The sequence below is a fragment of the Canis lupus genome, chromosome 1 (genome assembly GCF_048164855.1).
Source record: "Canis lupus baileyi chromosome 1, mCanLup2.hap1, whole genome shotgun sequence".
Taxonomy (NCBI): domain Eukaryota; kingdom Metazoa; phylum Chordata; class Mammalia; order Carnivora; family Canidae; genus Canis; species Canis lupus.
In genome coordinates this window covers 7,059,407-7,074,087 of record NC_132838.1, presented here as the reverse complement: position 1 = coordinate 7,074,087, position 14,681 = coordinate 7,059,407, and the positions used below count along the sequence as shown (strand labels likewise).

Genomic DNA, 14,681 nt, shown 5'->3' with positions numbered 1-14,681 from the left:
ATCCAAATATATAGTCAACATTCTCCAACTCAAACAGGGCTTTTGTTTTGTGTTGTTTTGTTTTGCCACCTGAAACAAATTCAAAAGGAGAAATGAGCACTCCTGAAAAATATGAGGGCACAATAATAAAAGTTAAGGCATAGCTAGTCAGGTTGAAGACTGGTAGTGGCTCATTAATAAGTAGCTTCCATTCTGTTAGGATAGCTCCAGTGCAAAGCAGCATTCTAACCCCAGGGAGTCCTGCCGTGGGCATTAAGAAGAGGGAATGAAGATTTCTTTTCCAAATTAAGTTGTCAAGGAGCTCATTTACACTACACAGTGAGTGTATGTGGGCGAGCTGATGCAGATGATGATTTATGATGCTATAGACACTTAGGTGATTCTGGTGATGGAAATCCACAGCAAAATCCACTTAGGAAGATAAAACAGAGCTCCTATTATCTGTGGGAGGTAAAGCCACACGGCTTTTGCCCTTACAAATTTCAAGTTACCCTACTGGGTTTGGGAATGGAAAGAAAGCTCATTTACTTAGAATTCATATTTTGGTGTAACATTATTATACAAACTCACAGAACTTTTTTTTTTTAAGTTTATATTCATTGGATCAACCTTAAAGGGATTTTGAAAAGACTTTTCTTTCTTTTTTTTTTTTTTTTTTTTTTTTTTTAGGGATGGGTGAGGACCGGGTCTGACCAATCACTTCATTGATAGCTGTATAACATACAGACGTTTAAAATATCAAAATGTGACTGAATTGTAGCCCTCCATCTGCAAAGGCAGTAAATACACCTTTTGGTGAAATCTACCTGCAAAAATTATGTTTTAAAAGCCTAGGCAAATACATAAATATACTTGATTAATGTACTTGGCCATCATCAGTTAACATCTTCAGAGTGTTTTCATTAAAAAGAGAGAAAGAGAGAGAGAGAGAAGAGAGAGAGATTCTAAACCCCCCTAAAAACATAAAATGATAAAACCAAATGGAAATTGTATTTTACCTTACTTCATTATATTTGCTGCACCTACTCCTTAAATGCCAAGAAAATTAATTTAAAGAGTCTTATGAGAATGCACAAGGCTTTGATCTCACATGTTAACTATGTTTGTCATATCCCATTTTAATAGCAAAGTGTCAGCTTCAGATAGAGTCCCACTGGCAAGTAAATTCCTACATAAGCAAGGTAAAAGGGCAAAACCTCATGTTCTATGGTTAATCTAGTTTTACATTTTTTACAAGTGTTTTTATGGAGTGCACAGAAAGATCTTGAGAATGATTCAATGTAACCTGCTTCTATGAGTTCCATCATTTATTTACACCACCTGAAATATAATGTAACAGCTTTTCAGTCATGTGCATTAGATTACCATATACTTCCTATGCTGTAGAAATATAAACATTAACTATTTATTCACAGCAACATTATCTTATTGCAATATTTATTTCCTTATAAAAGATTGCAAAATCATGAGGACACAAATTGACAGAACATTCTTTGTTCCTTTTGCTATATATGAGGCATGCTGGAGCAAACCATGCTTTTGTTTTGTTTGTATAAAGCGATTCAACAAATTCTCCTCTCAACTATTGCCAGAGTCCAGGAGAATGTAGTCAATCTATGATCCGTTTTTATTCATCAAGGAAAACAGGTGTGTATGTTCATGTATTTACAGGCAAGTGATACATATGTAACAGTTATCATGTATGTGATTTGATATCAATTTCCTTGATAAGATTGCAAGGAAATAGAAATAAAATTAAAGATTCAGCAAAAGTCTTTTCTAACTCTTCTGAGGCTTGATATCCCTAGGTTTTGGTCAAAAACATTTTTTTTCCAAACAAGTAAGTATGTAATCTCTACAAGATCCCATGAGTGTTCATGTCAATATCCAAAAGACTTTTCTCTCCTTTGCTCCAAGCGGCCATGGTAATCACAAACTTTAAAAATGTAAATAACTTCACTATACAAGAGTATATAAATAAAAAAATATTAGAATGCGAAAAGGACTCAGGAACTACAGATAGTAAATGCAGGTTGTCAGGACCTAGAGTAGAAGCAGTGTTGTGTTTCAAATTAGAATATATTTTAGTTAAAAAATAGTGTTATTTTAAAAGCACTTGCAGCTTAGCAGGATTAACATTTAGTGGCTAGACCGACTTACTATTACAATGCCAAAATATTGATAACTGAGTTTTTCTTTGTGTTAAAAACACTATAGTTGTATATTTTTCTAAAATACTGGTATCACAGACTGGAACAGAAAGCTAGGCCTCAGCCACGTAGGTCAGTCAAAGAACATAATCAAGAATTGAGGTAATAGGAAAATGTATAGATTTTGACATGTTCATATTATCATCATTCTTAAAACTCGAATTAAACTTCCAGAGTGGTACAGCTTTAATAAGCTAGTGGGGAATATGGAAATTTAGTGTCACATAAAAGTGTTCTCTTGTCAGATGTTCGTTTTAGGTACGTTTAATAAATCGCACATGGAACAATCCGACTTTCCAGAAACACCCTTCCTGCCACATAATGTCTCCCGTGATCACAGTGCCTTGCACTTCTCAGAGCACAGATCACAGTGCCTTGCTTCCCAGAGCACTCTCACCATTGCTTTGTGAGTTGGGCAGGAAATATGGGGGCTACTGCCCTCACCCCACAGATGGGAAGCAGAAGCCCAGAGGTACGGATGCTCAAATCAGACTGCACACAGTGCACATGTCACTTTCCCTCCCCAAATAAAGGAAAATATATTTCACATTTTGATCTGACCTACATATTTCCGCAGACCACACACAAGAGCTTCATCTCCCTCAAAGATCCTTAAACCAGACAGAATTTAGGCAGCTGCGAGGGTGGACAGCAAAGAGCTTCAGAAGAACTACTATTGTGGCTTCTCCCTAATGTAGGGTTTGGCATCCAGCTCAAGATAGAAATAAACAAACAAACAAACAAACAAATAAAGGCAGGAGTGGAATAAACAGGATTAAGTTTTTTTCCTAATATAAAAGAAACTCCTGAAATATGCTTATTTTTAGAATGATGAATTTAATAACTTATTTATTAGACGGCATAACCAAATAACAACCTGGACATGGTAAAGCTGTAAATACAAATATGTGCATTACATATTAGTAAGCGGTAAAAATAGCACATACGCATATATTTTTTTTTCAGTCTCTGAAGTGCGGTATTGTTCCCCTAATGAAGTTTGCTGCTTGTCTGAAATCAAACGGAAGGTTTTATAAAGGAGGGGCAGAGGGCTAATTCACTGAGAGCAGTAAAACACAGAAGGAAAATATTCACTAGCGTCCTGTTTGCATTATCGGCATTAATAAACAACGCTCACGCTCAGAAGTGTGTCACCTAATCACAGAGCCAATATACCCAAATGCTTTTTGGCTGATATTTCTTGATTTTTTTTTCCTAACAAAATATAGTATCATTTTAATTCAAATTCAATTCTGTATCGTATTACGCTGTCCACTTACGGCCATTAAAAACTTAGACTTTTCATCAAACTATATTATTTTCACTCTTATAATCCCCACTGCATTTATTTGGAAATGGAACCCAATGCTTCCCCATGCTCACATGTATCTTAGAAACACTTGATGCTGTATTGAAATGTCAGTTTCCTTTATATCCATGTTCTCTGATTGAAATATTGGATTGGAACTTGTACATCAATGATTGTATGTGATGAAAGCAGATCGCCTATCCATAAAGCCTTTTGAATACTGTCTTTTTTCACATATCTCCCCCTGAAATCTTTTCATGTGAAAAATACAGATATAGATTGAAAGGTATCTAAGTGTGCAATTTCCATGGAGACCCACAGCTAGATCTGCATATGGGGGTGTGCATTTGAGTGTGTGTTTTAAAGAGGCACAGTGTGGGCTTCCTTTCCCCGAGTCCTTGATCCGTGGCCTTTACTTCCACACACTGGAGGAGTTGGGAGACGATGTGAAGGGAGAAGAGCAAGCCAGACATCAAACCCATTTATTCTGAATCTTAAATTATGACTCTTTATCATCAATATTTTGGTTACATTGTTACACAAAGGACAAATTAACATCCGCTGTGAGGTCTCTTCTTCCATTGCTTTGGGATTAGTAACATTTCCTTGGCATATGAATCCTGCACCCGTCGGCTCCCAGCTGTATTGTAATACTATTGTTGTACAAGGGGCCAAAACAAGAAGGATTTGGAAAACTGCTCCCAGGGTGCCTCTGCCAATACCTGTAACTGCTGTGACTTCCAGGTGGCTTCCTGCCAGGTGTTCGCAGGGAGCATCAACACACCTCTTTCCTTGGCAGATCAGAGGAGGATCCTGAGGGAGAGTAGCTGGTCCTGTTGGCTTTGAAGCACCTGAGCCTGGTGTGCTCTCGCAGACACGGGTGCAAATAGATGACAACAGGCTGCTGGGCAGACCCAGGTGCGCTGGGCCGAGAAAGCGTGTGTTTCAGAGACTTGGTCATTACCGCTTCCATTCTCATCTTACGTGATTCAAAGCCACCCAGGAATATCAAGTTCTTAGAGTATTCCAGAGCGTTAAAAAAAAAAAAAAAAAAAATCCAGCTTGTTAGTTCTAAAGGTGCGTCTGAGAGAATCTCTTTGAAAGGATAAGCAGAATGGTCCATCTGTTATTTGGACTTTGATCTACAGGTACCTTCTGTTTGTTCTGGTCTCAACCAAAACAAAATACATCGGCGTTTTTTGTTTTGTTTGGTTTGGTCTCATTCAGGAATTCAGCATACATTTCTCTCCCCCGTCCCAGCACAGAAACATAGAAGAAGGAGGGGTAAGGAGGGAGAGCTGAACGTGGAAAGAAAGGTAAAGCTCTTCCAGGAAAAACAAAACAAAAACTAAAAACAGAAAACCACACACACACACACACACACTCACACGCACACACACACACGCACACACACAATACAAAGCAAAAGTCGCAGTCCAATCGTGCAAAATTTGCTTCTCCAGATAAAGCACTTCTTGACAGATTCACAATGTCCCCTTCCCCCTCCCGAGGCCTCCCGTCCACCCGGGGGGAAAAATACAGAATGAGAGTGAAGCCATTCTTTTTCTTAAGGCTGAACAGACACATAAAGAACACATTTCGAGGACTCTCCGGCGGGTGGTGATGCGCAGGGCTCTTGCTCTGAGTCCCGCCTGAGGCCTGCAATCCGGCCCCAGGGTCGGCCGCCCTCCTCGCGTTGGGGCCGCGATACCACGTACAAACAAAAGAAGAAAAGTCAATGGTCCCGACAATAAAATCCAATATTGACTTCACAATCACAGGTACAAATTGCTCAAATCGATCATTTCATGTCTCCTTAAGACCTTGTCGTCTAAACTAATTAGAAGCCAGGTTCCCGAGGAATGGTCAATATTCAAAGAAAATGCTGGAGATTTGGAAAGAAATCATTCTTCTACCTCGACAGTCCGACAGAGGTTGGAAACAAGTGGTCCTATTCTGGCGAGTCCAGGGTGTCTAGGAAGGGCGGACGCCCGGGTCCAGATGGCAACTTGCCCGCCGCCTGGGGGCCACTGCGTTTATAGAGGAAACACCAAAAAGCCCGAGAACGTGGAGTACTTCCAGCCACCCATGAGGTTGCCTCTCTCTAGCTTGAGATGTACTTTGTCCTCTCTTTCCATCAGCAGCAGGACACCATTGCTGGCAGCTTCTCTGGTAACGTCCTGGTCACCCGCAAACGCTGAGATCACGGGGTAGCCGTTCTGCATTAAACTGACCTGCAGGGCAGAGGGCAAAGCTCAGTGGACCACACAGGACCCCACGTGCACCTGTTTGTCCTCTTCTGCCCCGACCCCACACCCTCTGCCCTTTCCGCGGAGCCACGCCAGAGGGCCTGGCCCCAAAGATGCTGTGGGCCCTTGCTCAGCAACGCCCCCACCTTGGCTGGCCCAGATTCCCAGACAGTAGGATGGGACCTGCAGCCCTGGGGCACTGGCCATCCGGAACTGCAACGGTCCCCATGGTTTCACAGCGACCCACCTGGATGGTTTGTCTGTTGTACACTTTGACCACGTGGAAGCTGAAGCTATAAATCCCTTTCCTCGGTGCTACAAAAATACTGGAGGCGAGATCGAAATGGTTGCCAATATTTACTAATACCTGAAAAAGAAGAGGGAATACGACACAAACATAGCAAGTCCCTCCTCTGCATCTGTTGTGCTCAGGCCTGCAGAACCAACGCCACCGGTTCCTCCAGGGCCTGCACAGCAGCAGCAGCAAGAGGCACCCAGGCAGTGAGCCAAGGCTGCCCTGGGGGTGGTGGTGGGGGTGTAGGGCGGGAGGCTGGGAGCTGGTGCCAAAATACCCTACACCAGAAAGGGATTTTTAGAAGAATCCTAATGGACCATAATCAATAAAGATTTTTGTGAAGTGTATTTTATTTACACATTGTAAAAAGCAGATGCCAATTTTGCAAGGCAGAGGGAAAGGAAGACAATGAGGTCAGTAAGCAAACGAAACTGGTCTGTGGGATTCCAGGGACTTCCACATCAAGTTTAGTTTCACAACTAGGGTGCCACGCCATGCTGAACCAGGAGAAGTAGACCTTGGGGTAAGAAGCCAATTCAGGAGAATAATTTACATCAGTTCAACCTTGGCACTTCACATGTTCCGGGAGAGGATAAGCTGGGTGAGGTTCCTGTCCCCGTGTATCCCCAGCCCCTGGCACCTTCCCTGGTGGCACACAGTAGGTGCTCAATGACAGGGACAGAGTGCAAAGTTGGGGTGGGTAAGCACTGGCTGCACCTGTCTCCTTCACTTGGCTCTAAGCACCGTGCTTGCTCCCTCTGCTGAGCTATGACGTCATGCAAATAAGCTTAAATAAATGAAGGGAGTGGAGACAGCAGTTGGATACCCTAAGCTCCAACTCCAGGACCATGCAAGAATAATGACAAAATTAGCCAGACGATGTGAGGTCATGTGCCCCTGCCGATGATTTTTTTCTTTTTTTCCCCCCCCCTCAAATGAAAGGGGGATGTGAGTGTTACAATGTCAAGAGCAGAATTTGAAGCGTGGAGGATCCCTTATTATGGCCCAATTCCCTTTCAGGTGTGTAAGGCGGAGTTTGGTCACCCCATCTGGATCCCGTCCCCACCTCTTCTCACACACAAATGCACACACTCAGTTAAAATACTAACACGGCCCGCCTGGTATGCTGGGCTTTTTAAAGCCAACAGCCAGCAACAGCAGAACCCTAGACTAGGGATCCCATCATCTGCTCAGAAAATAAATTTCAACCGGATACCTCTTGCGGTTACTCCTCACACACTCATCACAGCAGATGAATGACACGCGATCCCCACTGCAATATGCGACCTGCCCATGACAACTGCTGTCACCACTCAGGGAAAGAAACCGGCACCCGCTTCTGCAAGGGAGGTCGGGGCACTACTTCAGTCCCCCTCGCCTGCAGGGCTCAGCACAGACGCTCAGGGCTCTATTGTTCAGGACGGCTCGCTGCACAATGCCTGCACTCCGTCTCTTCAAGCCTATGCTCTCATCGGCCTTAGGATGCTTTAAAAAAGAATAAAGCACTCTCCATCCAAGCCCTCGGAGCTGCCTCTTCCAACTCAACTACCACAGCTCTTTCCCATCAGTTTTAAATTCCAGAAACTGGTAAATTTTGGGCCCTGCTGTGGATGAAAGAACACCCAAGGAGCAGGTTTCGCTTACTCCCTAACTGGGAAACCAGGGAAATAGCATTTTACCCGCCCTGCCATAGTTAGCTCATCTATAAAATTAGAATCTTACTACAACTTATCTTGCCCTCATCAGAGTTCTCTTGACACCCAAGTGAAATGACGGGAGGTGACTAATAATAAGGTAAAGAATAGAGTAAATAGCAAATACCTATTTTGTTGTCTGCTTTATTTGGACATCATTAAAATCAGTAATTTCATTAAAAAAAAAACAATTCTTTAAAAACAGATGAAAAAGAGATCCCCCCCCTCAAAAAAAAAAAAAAAGGGGGCGAAACTTCAAGTAGGTAATCCATAGCAAGGATTAAAATAAATTAAGCCTCTGGCCTAAAAAGAGGCAAGGGTGTGTTGGAAGTTTACCGTCACTGAGGTGTAAGAACTGGTTAACAGAAGGGAAGTCAATTAAGTGTGGCCAGTGAGCCCAGTACCCTGGGCTTTAGTGGAAATTATTCTGGCAAAAGGAATAGACTTTTGGAAACCACAATAATGTTTTCAACTTGTTTCTGAAAAACAACAGAAACCAAGATGGGAGGGCACAAGAGGAAAGTCAGTACCGCCAGTCCTGAGCCCAATACCCCAGAGAAGGGATCGCCAAGGTCTGATCATTTATGGAGCCTTCTGCTTTGAACAAAGTGAGGGAAGTTAAGTGACGTAGGGCAACTTAAGTCATTGATCCTTATTTTGTTTTTATTTTCAATCTGTATGACCACAGTACATACGATATTTTTATGTGCTGTACATATTTGTACTCTACATTGTAGATATTGTATTTACTACCTATTGCATTTATATGATCTCACTCTGTTTTGCTTTGTATTTCTATAACCATCCCGGCTGTTGCCCCCACACTCTCCCTGACTTATTTTTCTCGAAGATAAGCACCTCTTCCCCAGTCCATTCCAAAATAAGCAGCAGACACATATTTTCTGATGGTTGGCTGAGACCTTTGGAAAACTCCCTTTTGGGGTGTGCTTTCAAAGCACTCAGTCCCGAGTCGGCCCCCTGGATGACTGAAGCCCGCGCACCGCACCCGGCAGCCCCCATCCCAGCGAAAAGTAGGATGTGCAATTTCCTTGGGTGAGGGGCTGCACTTCAGATCCCTGAGCTTTAAAGGACTGTCGGTCATCCAAGTGCCGATGGCGCTGCCAGTTCTAGAGGAGCCACAGTGTGAGAAAGGGCAATGGGAAGCAGAGCTTGCTTCCTCGGAAAGGGGGAAAAGAGAAGGGCAGGGCAGGGCCGAGGGGCGGGGGAGCCTGGAAGTCCCGGCCCCGGCGCCCGCGCGGGGTCCCCGCCCTCCACCCCGGGCGGAGGCGAGCTGGCAGCCGCCGGCTGACCTGGTCGAAGTAGATGGTCATGGTGCGGTTGCTCATCTCGGACGGCTCGTGGTTGGTGCTCCGCGTGGCGGAGAAGGCCACCTTGGCGCTGCCGGAGCGCACCGAGATGCCCAGGGAGGAGGTGACGGCGCCGTCGGCCGACGGGCTCGAGTCGCACACCACCAGGCACTTGCCCTCCAGCACGATGGGCTCCGTGTCGTTCTGCGCCCGCACCGGGCAGCCGGCGGGCAGCAGCAGCAGCAGCAGCGCCAGCGCCAGCGCCGCCCCCAGGCAGGAGCCGCAGCCCGCCGGCTCGCGCAGCGCCCCCCGGCGCCCGGGCATGGTCAGCGGCGGCCCGCGGGGGCCCCGGCCGGGCGCCGGCATCCGGGCTGCGGGGGGCGGCGCGCGGGGGCGACGGCGGGCGGCGGCCGGGCGGGCGCGGGCGCGGGCGCGGGCGCGGGCGCGGGAGGGCGCGCAGGGCTGCGCGGGGCCTGGGGACGCCTCCTTTGGCCTCGGTCCCTCGCTCTGACGGTCAAGGCCAGGCTCGTCCTCAGAAGGAAGGCGCCAGCGGACCTGTCAGGGCAAAGAACCCGAACCCTTAGACTGGGAGGCGACGCCGTGGGGGGAGGGGGCACGGGGAGCAGGTGCCCGCAGCGCAGGGGCCCCTCTCCCTGGCCGCCACCCTCTCAGCCCCGCACACGCCCCCCTTCCCCGATGGGCACAGCAGGTCCGAGGAAGCCCCCGGCGCGCGGGGCAGGGCATCCCCGAGGGCTCCGGGGCGGCGCGCGCCGGGGGTGCGGTCCGGTAGAGGGGCCCGGGCTTCTGCAGGGCCTCGGCGGAAGCTCGACAGCGGTCGGTGACCTCGGAGACGCCGGCAACGCCACCCCCAGCCCCTTCTGCAAAGGCGGAGAGGGGCTGAGATGCCGGCAAAGAAAGAAACTACCAAGGCTTAGCGCTTCCGCTTTAGCGGCATTTTCTGGAAAGCCACACCAAGAAACCTTTTTTTCCTTTATCTGCTTTCCCTTTCATCCTCTGGGTTTCCATCCTGGAGATTTTTTTTTTTTTTTTAAGCAGTCCACTTAGTTAAGATCGTATCCATTTTCCGCCCCAAGATCAAACCCCAAGGAAGCTCCTTAGGGTGAATAAGAATAAGAGGGGGAAAAAAATGAGAAAAAAAAAAAAGAAGAAGAAGAGAGATTCTAAAACCCGAACACCCACTTCCAAGGTCCGCGCAGCCGGCAGCGAGCGCCCTTGGAGGAGCCCCTCGGATCGCTGGGCCCGGCGCAGCACCCGGGGATCGCACCTCGGGGCGTCCCGGGCTCGCTTCCCGGCGCAGCTTTCGTTCCCAGACTCCGAGCCCTTCCTCTCCGGCCCGGGAGGCGGCCCCGGGCCGTTCCGCCAACTTGAGCGCGCGTTCGCACTTTTCCGCGGCCCTCTCCTCTCCCGCCGGGCTACACCGGTCCTCGCGACACCCAGTCGGGCCACGAACCGCACCGAGCCTCTCCCCTCACCGCCCACGGCCCCCGCACAACTCCTCCGACAGCCACCCAACAAGACAGAAGTTGTTGCTCCGGGCGCAGCCTCGCCCCGGCCCCGGCCCCGGCCCCGGCCCGGCCCCCGCCCCGGCACTCGATGCTGCCGATACGGTCGCGCGCCCTCCCCGGAACGCAGGCTCGCCAAGGTCCTCGGTAAAATAGACGCCTGAATGCAATCAAGGCGCGATCGCGGAGGGCAGGCTTGGGTCCCGGTTACCTGGAACATCCATGGTGAGCGAGCCGCGCAGTCCGCCAAGTTGCTCTGCTTAGAGAAGAGGAGCGGGCGCTGGCGGGAGGAGACTCGGAGCGCAGCCCTTCTCCCCGCGCCTGGCCAATAACCGCGCCGCCCCGCCCTGCCCCTTTCCCGCGACGGCCCGCGCCCGCTCCGGGTCCGCCCCGCGCCGCGCACCCCGGGGCCTCGCGCCGCGCCCCGCGCCCAGCATCGCCGCGCCGGTCGTCCCGCTCCCCCACGCGCGGGGCCCCGTGCGCGCAGCTCCTCGGACCCTCGCGCCCCGCGCCGCGCCCCGCGCCCCGCGCCCCGCACCCGTTACGTCCCAGGCACCGCGCGGTGCTGCGGCGACCCCGGGCCCGCCGCCGAGGAGGGCCCCGCGCGCCCCGCGCGCCCGCAGCCCGGCTCTGCCCGCCGGGGCCCCTCAGTCCCAGCCTCTGCTCGCGTCTCCAGACGGCGCAGCCACCGCGAGCGCCCGGAGGACTCGGCGCACTGCCCCCTCCCGGGCTCGGCGCCCGCTCTCCGCACCCCGCCGCACCCTGCACCGCCCAGGTCCGGCTCTCACCCAGACACCCAGAGCGAGATCCTCCCGGACGCCTCGCTTTTAATAATGAGGCACCCTCAGAGCACCGGCCGCGCCTCTTCTTTTCGATTCTTTCTTTGCTTTTCCAAATTCCCTCCAAGTCTTAATCCTTAATAGCGCGACTACTTTCATAATTAGGGGGTAGAGCTGTTTTCTTAAAATAAAATAATGAAATGAAATAATAAAATAAAAATAATAAAAAGGACTGGAATGGAGAGAAAAAGCTTGGGATTTTAACGGCTTAAAGGCTGCGGTTCCGGAATCTCCAGTTTGGGAAATGTCAGACTGTGGCAGGGATTAAAAGAGGCGCCGCCGCCTGGGCTTGTGTCTGCTCCTCTGAACCTCGAGGCTCCCGGAGCGCATTGGCACTCGCGCTCGTTTATTAAAATGCCTACTCTGAGCTCTAACGACCCGGGGAGACGCGCGGGTTTCCCAGCTGCGCCCCAAGCGCGGGCGAGAAGCGCAGGCACGGACGTGGGGCGCCACCTACGGGCGCCGGGGCCTCCCTGCCGCAGCCTGCGGGCGGGCGAGCGCCGCCGGGGTGGCCGCGTCCCGGGGACAGGGATGAGGTTCGCTGACGGTCTGCTGGGACCCAGAAAGCAGCAGTCCTGTCCTCTGCAAAAAATATGACAACAACCAGCGATCTTCCCGGGATCCTTCGGTACCCTCGGTCTGGCCAAACGTGGCGACACTTGATTTTGCAGACCTCCGCTGCTCGCACAGACGCTCTGCCAGGGTGATGTATGCTGCAGTCGGGTTATCATTGGTTGTCACTGGCCGCACAACGTGCGCACAGACCACTGAGCTGTATAGTCTGTGCCTCCCCCAGACTGTGTTTAAATGTACCCTCTTGCGACCTGACTTTTCAAAACATCGTTGAGAAAAATACTTAGCCCTTTGACTTGCAGAGGGTGCCTGTGCAGACAGGCTGCTGGAAAAAAAAAAAAAGAAGAAGAAGCATGCAAGTCGCCCAACGCTGTTCCTAAGAACAGAGCAAAAGTATTTCTTATTCCTCCAGACTTCCCACCTAACCCCTCTTTTGTTTGAATATTGCAGCCAGTGTTCTGGTTCCACCCTACGAGCGGCGTCTTTTCGGGTAGGGGGTTTTCAGAGCTTTATTTCCCATGGGCTCTCCCCTATTTAGAACTGACAAGGCCTCATATCTAAGCAATGAGATTAAATTCGTTTCCAATCAGGTTAACCGAGATGGATGTGTGGGGAGACAGGGACAAAGAATTGCATATTTATTATGACATGAGACAAAATATTGAGTATGGTTGTAAAAATGGGATGAAAAGAACTGTTGACCCAAATGTTTTCTACGTACCATGCAAAAGAGTAAAAATCTAAAATGTCCCCCAAATCTGTCACCCTCCTAAGGATGTTCGCTGGAAGTTAAGTACTTAATTTGAACATTTTTATAACGTGGGAGTCAGATGTACTGGACTTTAACTTTTTCAAAGCGGTCATATTTTGCTGCCATTTCTTTTTAGCTTAACACAGTGGAAATTGTTGATTCTTACTCTCAGATAGTTACTTCATTTCAGTATTGCATCGGTCTATTTATTATCGTCACAATAAGCACAACTCTGTCATTCCATCAAAGAGAGGACCGATTTGGGGGCAAGAATAAATAGCAGAGGACACTAGGTCTATGAAAAAATGTGAGGCACAGACTGATAATTAGACCAGTTTGGGGATGCTAATTAAGTTGCAATACTTCTCACACATCTATAAATCTTTAAATAACAGCTCTATTAAACAACTGTCTTAAATGTTGTGCTTGAACCAAATTATTATCATCACCTTTGGGGAGAATTAAAGCCAAAGCTCTTTTCCATGTGGCAGCAACACTATTTAAACTCTATAAATCAAGAAACCTTTAATCTATGGAGTGAGCTAAATCATGGACTTAGCGCAGGAAGCGTTCTTATATAAGGGGAGAAAAAAACCAGGTTAGGCTTAAATTTAGGCTTGAGGCTCTTTTTAAAGAGAAAGTCATTGTGAAAAGCAGCAAGCAGACTGACGAAGAACATTATTTATTCACTGATTGATTGTTCTATCTCTAAGAAGATGCTTAGGTTGTCTCCTTATAGGTCGTGATAGAATTGTAGCCCATCAACCTGCTTAGAAAGATTTTCAGAATATAACCTAGATTTAAGGTGAAAATGTCTTCTGGTTATCCCAGGAATTACTTCCGTTCCATTTTCATGTTACCAGAACTTGCCGCCATTCCTTCTAGAATTCCTACTACTCTACAGCGGCAGAGTCGTTTCTCTGTAAGTGTAGGGACATCCCATCCACAACCACAATGCCAGCAGTGTCATTTACTGGCACTGAGGTCTCAGTGGTCTCAGAAATTGCACCATGTCCTTTCTGTATGGTCTAGGATAAAGTTTAACACCCAGATCACCCTGTGGCAGACAAATGGTCACTTAGAGCTTAAGAGAAAAGTATTCTAATGTTTCTTTAAAATAAAGTAAGAGGGGAGGGCTAGGACAATTCAAGTTCCCTTCCTTTCATTTGTCCTAAATATTTATCTTTAATAGAGCTTAAAATTGATTTCTTTGGATAGAAACTATCCCTAAAGTACATCTTTAGCATCCATGATAGTCTTTTCTTGTGTCTCTAAACTAATATATAACATTTATGATTGTATTCTAGGCATGTGAAAACTGAAAAAAAAAATAAGTGTTTTATGCACTTGGATGTGAATACGTGTACCTACTTTAAAAAAAATAAACATGTAAACATTAATCAGCAGAAGTTAATTTTCTTTTTAACTTTACTGAAGAATAATTGGCAAATATAACTGTACATATTTAAAGTGTACATTTTGATGACTATATGTAGAATGATTACCAAGATCAAGGTAATTAATGCATTCATCACTTCACATAGGTAAGAGAGTTCATTCTTTTTTATTTATGTCATGACAATGCTTAGGATCTACTTGCAGCAACTTTCAAGTATACAAACCATATAACCATATAACTATTAACTATAGTCACCGTTCTTTACATTAGATCTTCAAAACGTATTGTTATTACCAGGGAAATTGGGTACCTTTGATCCACGTCACCCCTTTTCCTCTTCTCCTCCACCCCCACCAACAACCATCCTATTTTCTCTTTCTGGATTACACGTATAAGTGACTCCATGCACCGCTGCCTTTTTCTACGTGACTTATTTCATTTAGCATGCCCTCTAAATTCATCCATTTTGGATTGATTTTACAAATGGCAAGATTTTTTCCTTTTTTCTTTTGGCTGGGTACTATCGCGTTAT

The 14,681-nt window shown here is 47.5% G+C and overlaps 1 protein-coding gene across 1 annotated transcript; it reads right to left on the bottom strand.

The window, feature by feature from the left end:
• Positions 1-3,027: 3,027 nt before the first annotated feature.
• CBLN2 (cerebellin 2 precursor) lies at positions 3,028-9,445 on the bottom strand. The gene is made up of 3 exons (XM_072820334.1): positions 9,068-9,445; positions 6,016-6,135; positions 3,028-5,753 (listed from the first exon to the last, which is right to left on the bottom strand). Exons 1-3 carry the CDS (start codon positions 9,428-9,430, stop codon positions 5,556-5,558), a joined length of 681 nt encoding a protein of 226 aa, XP_072676435.1. The 5' UTR covers positions 9,431-9,445; the 3' UTR covers positions 3,028-5,555.
• Between the last annotated feature and the right edge of the window lie 5,236 nt (positions 9,446-14,681).

Excerpts from the sequence above, each read along its gene's own strand:
- CBLN2 (XM_072820334.1), bottom strand. The coding sequence starts at position 9,430 with ATGCCGGCGCCCGGCCGGGGCCCCCGCGGGCCGCCGCTGACCATGCCC. Across the intron at positions 6,136-9,067 it reads TGACCATCTACTTCGACCAG|GTATTAGTAAATATTGGCAA; the intron begins GTCAGCCGGCGG and ends CTTCTTTTTCAG. Across the intron at positions 5,754-6,015 it reads ACAACAGACAAACCATCCAG|GTCAGTTTAATGCAGAACGG; the intron begins GTGGGTCGCTGT and ends TCTGCCCTGCAG.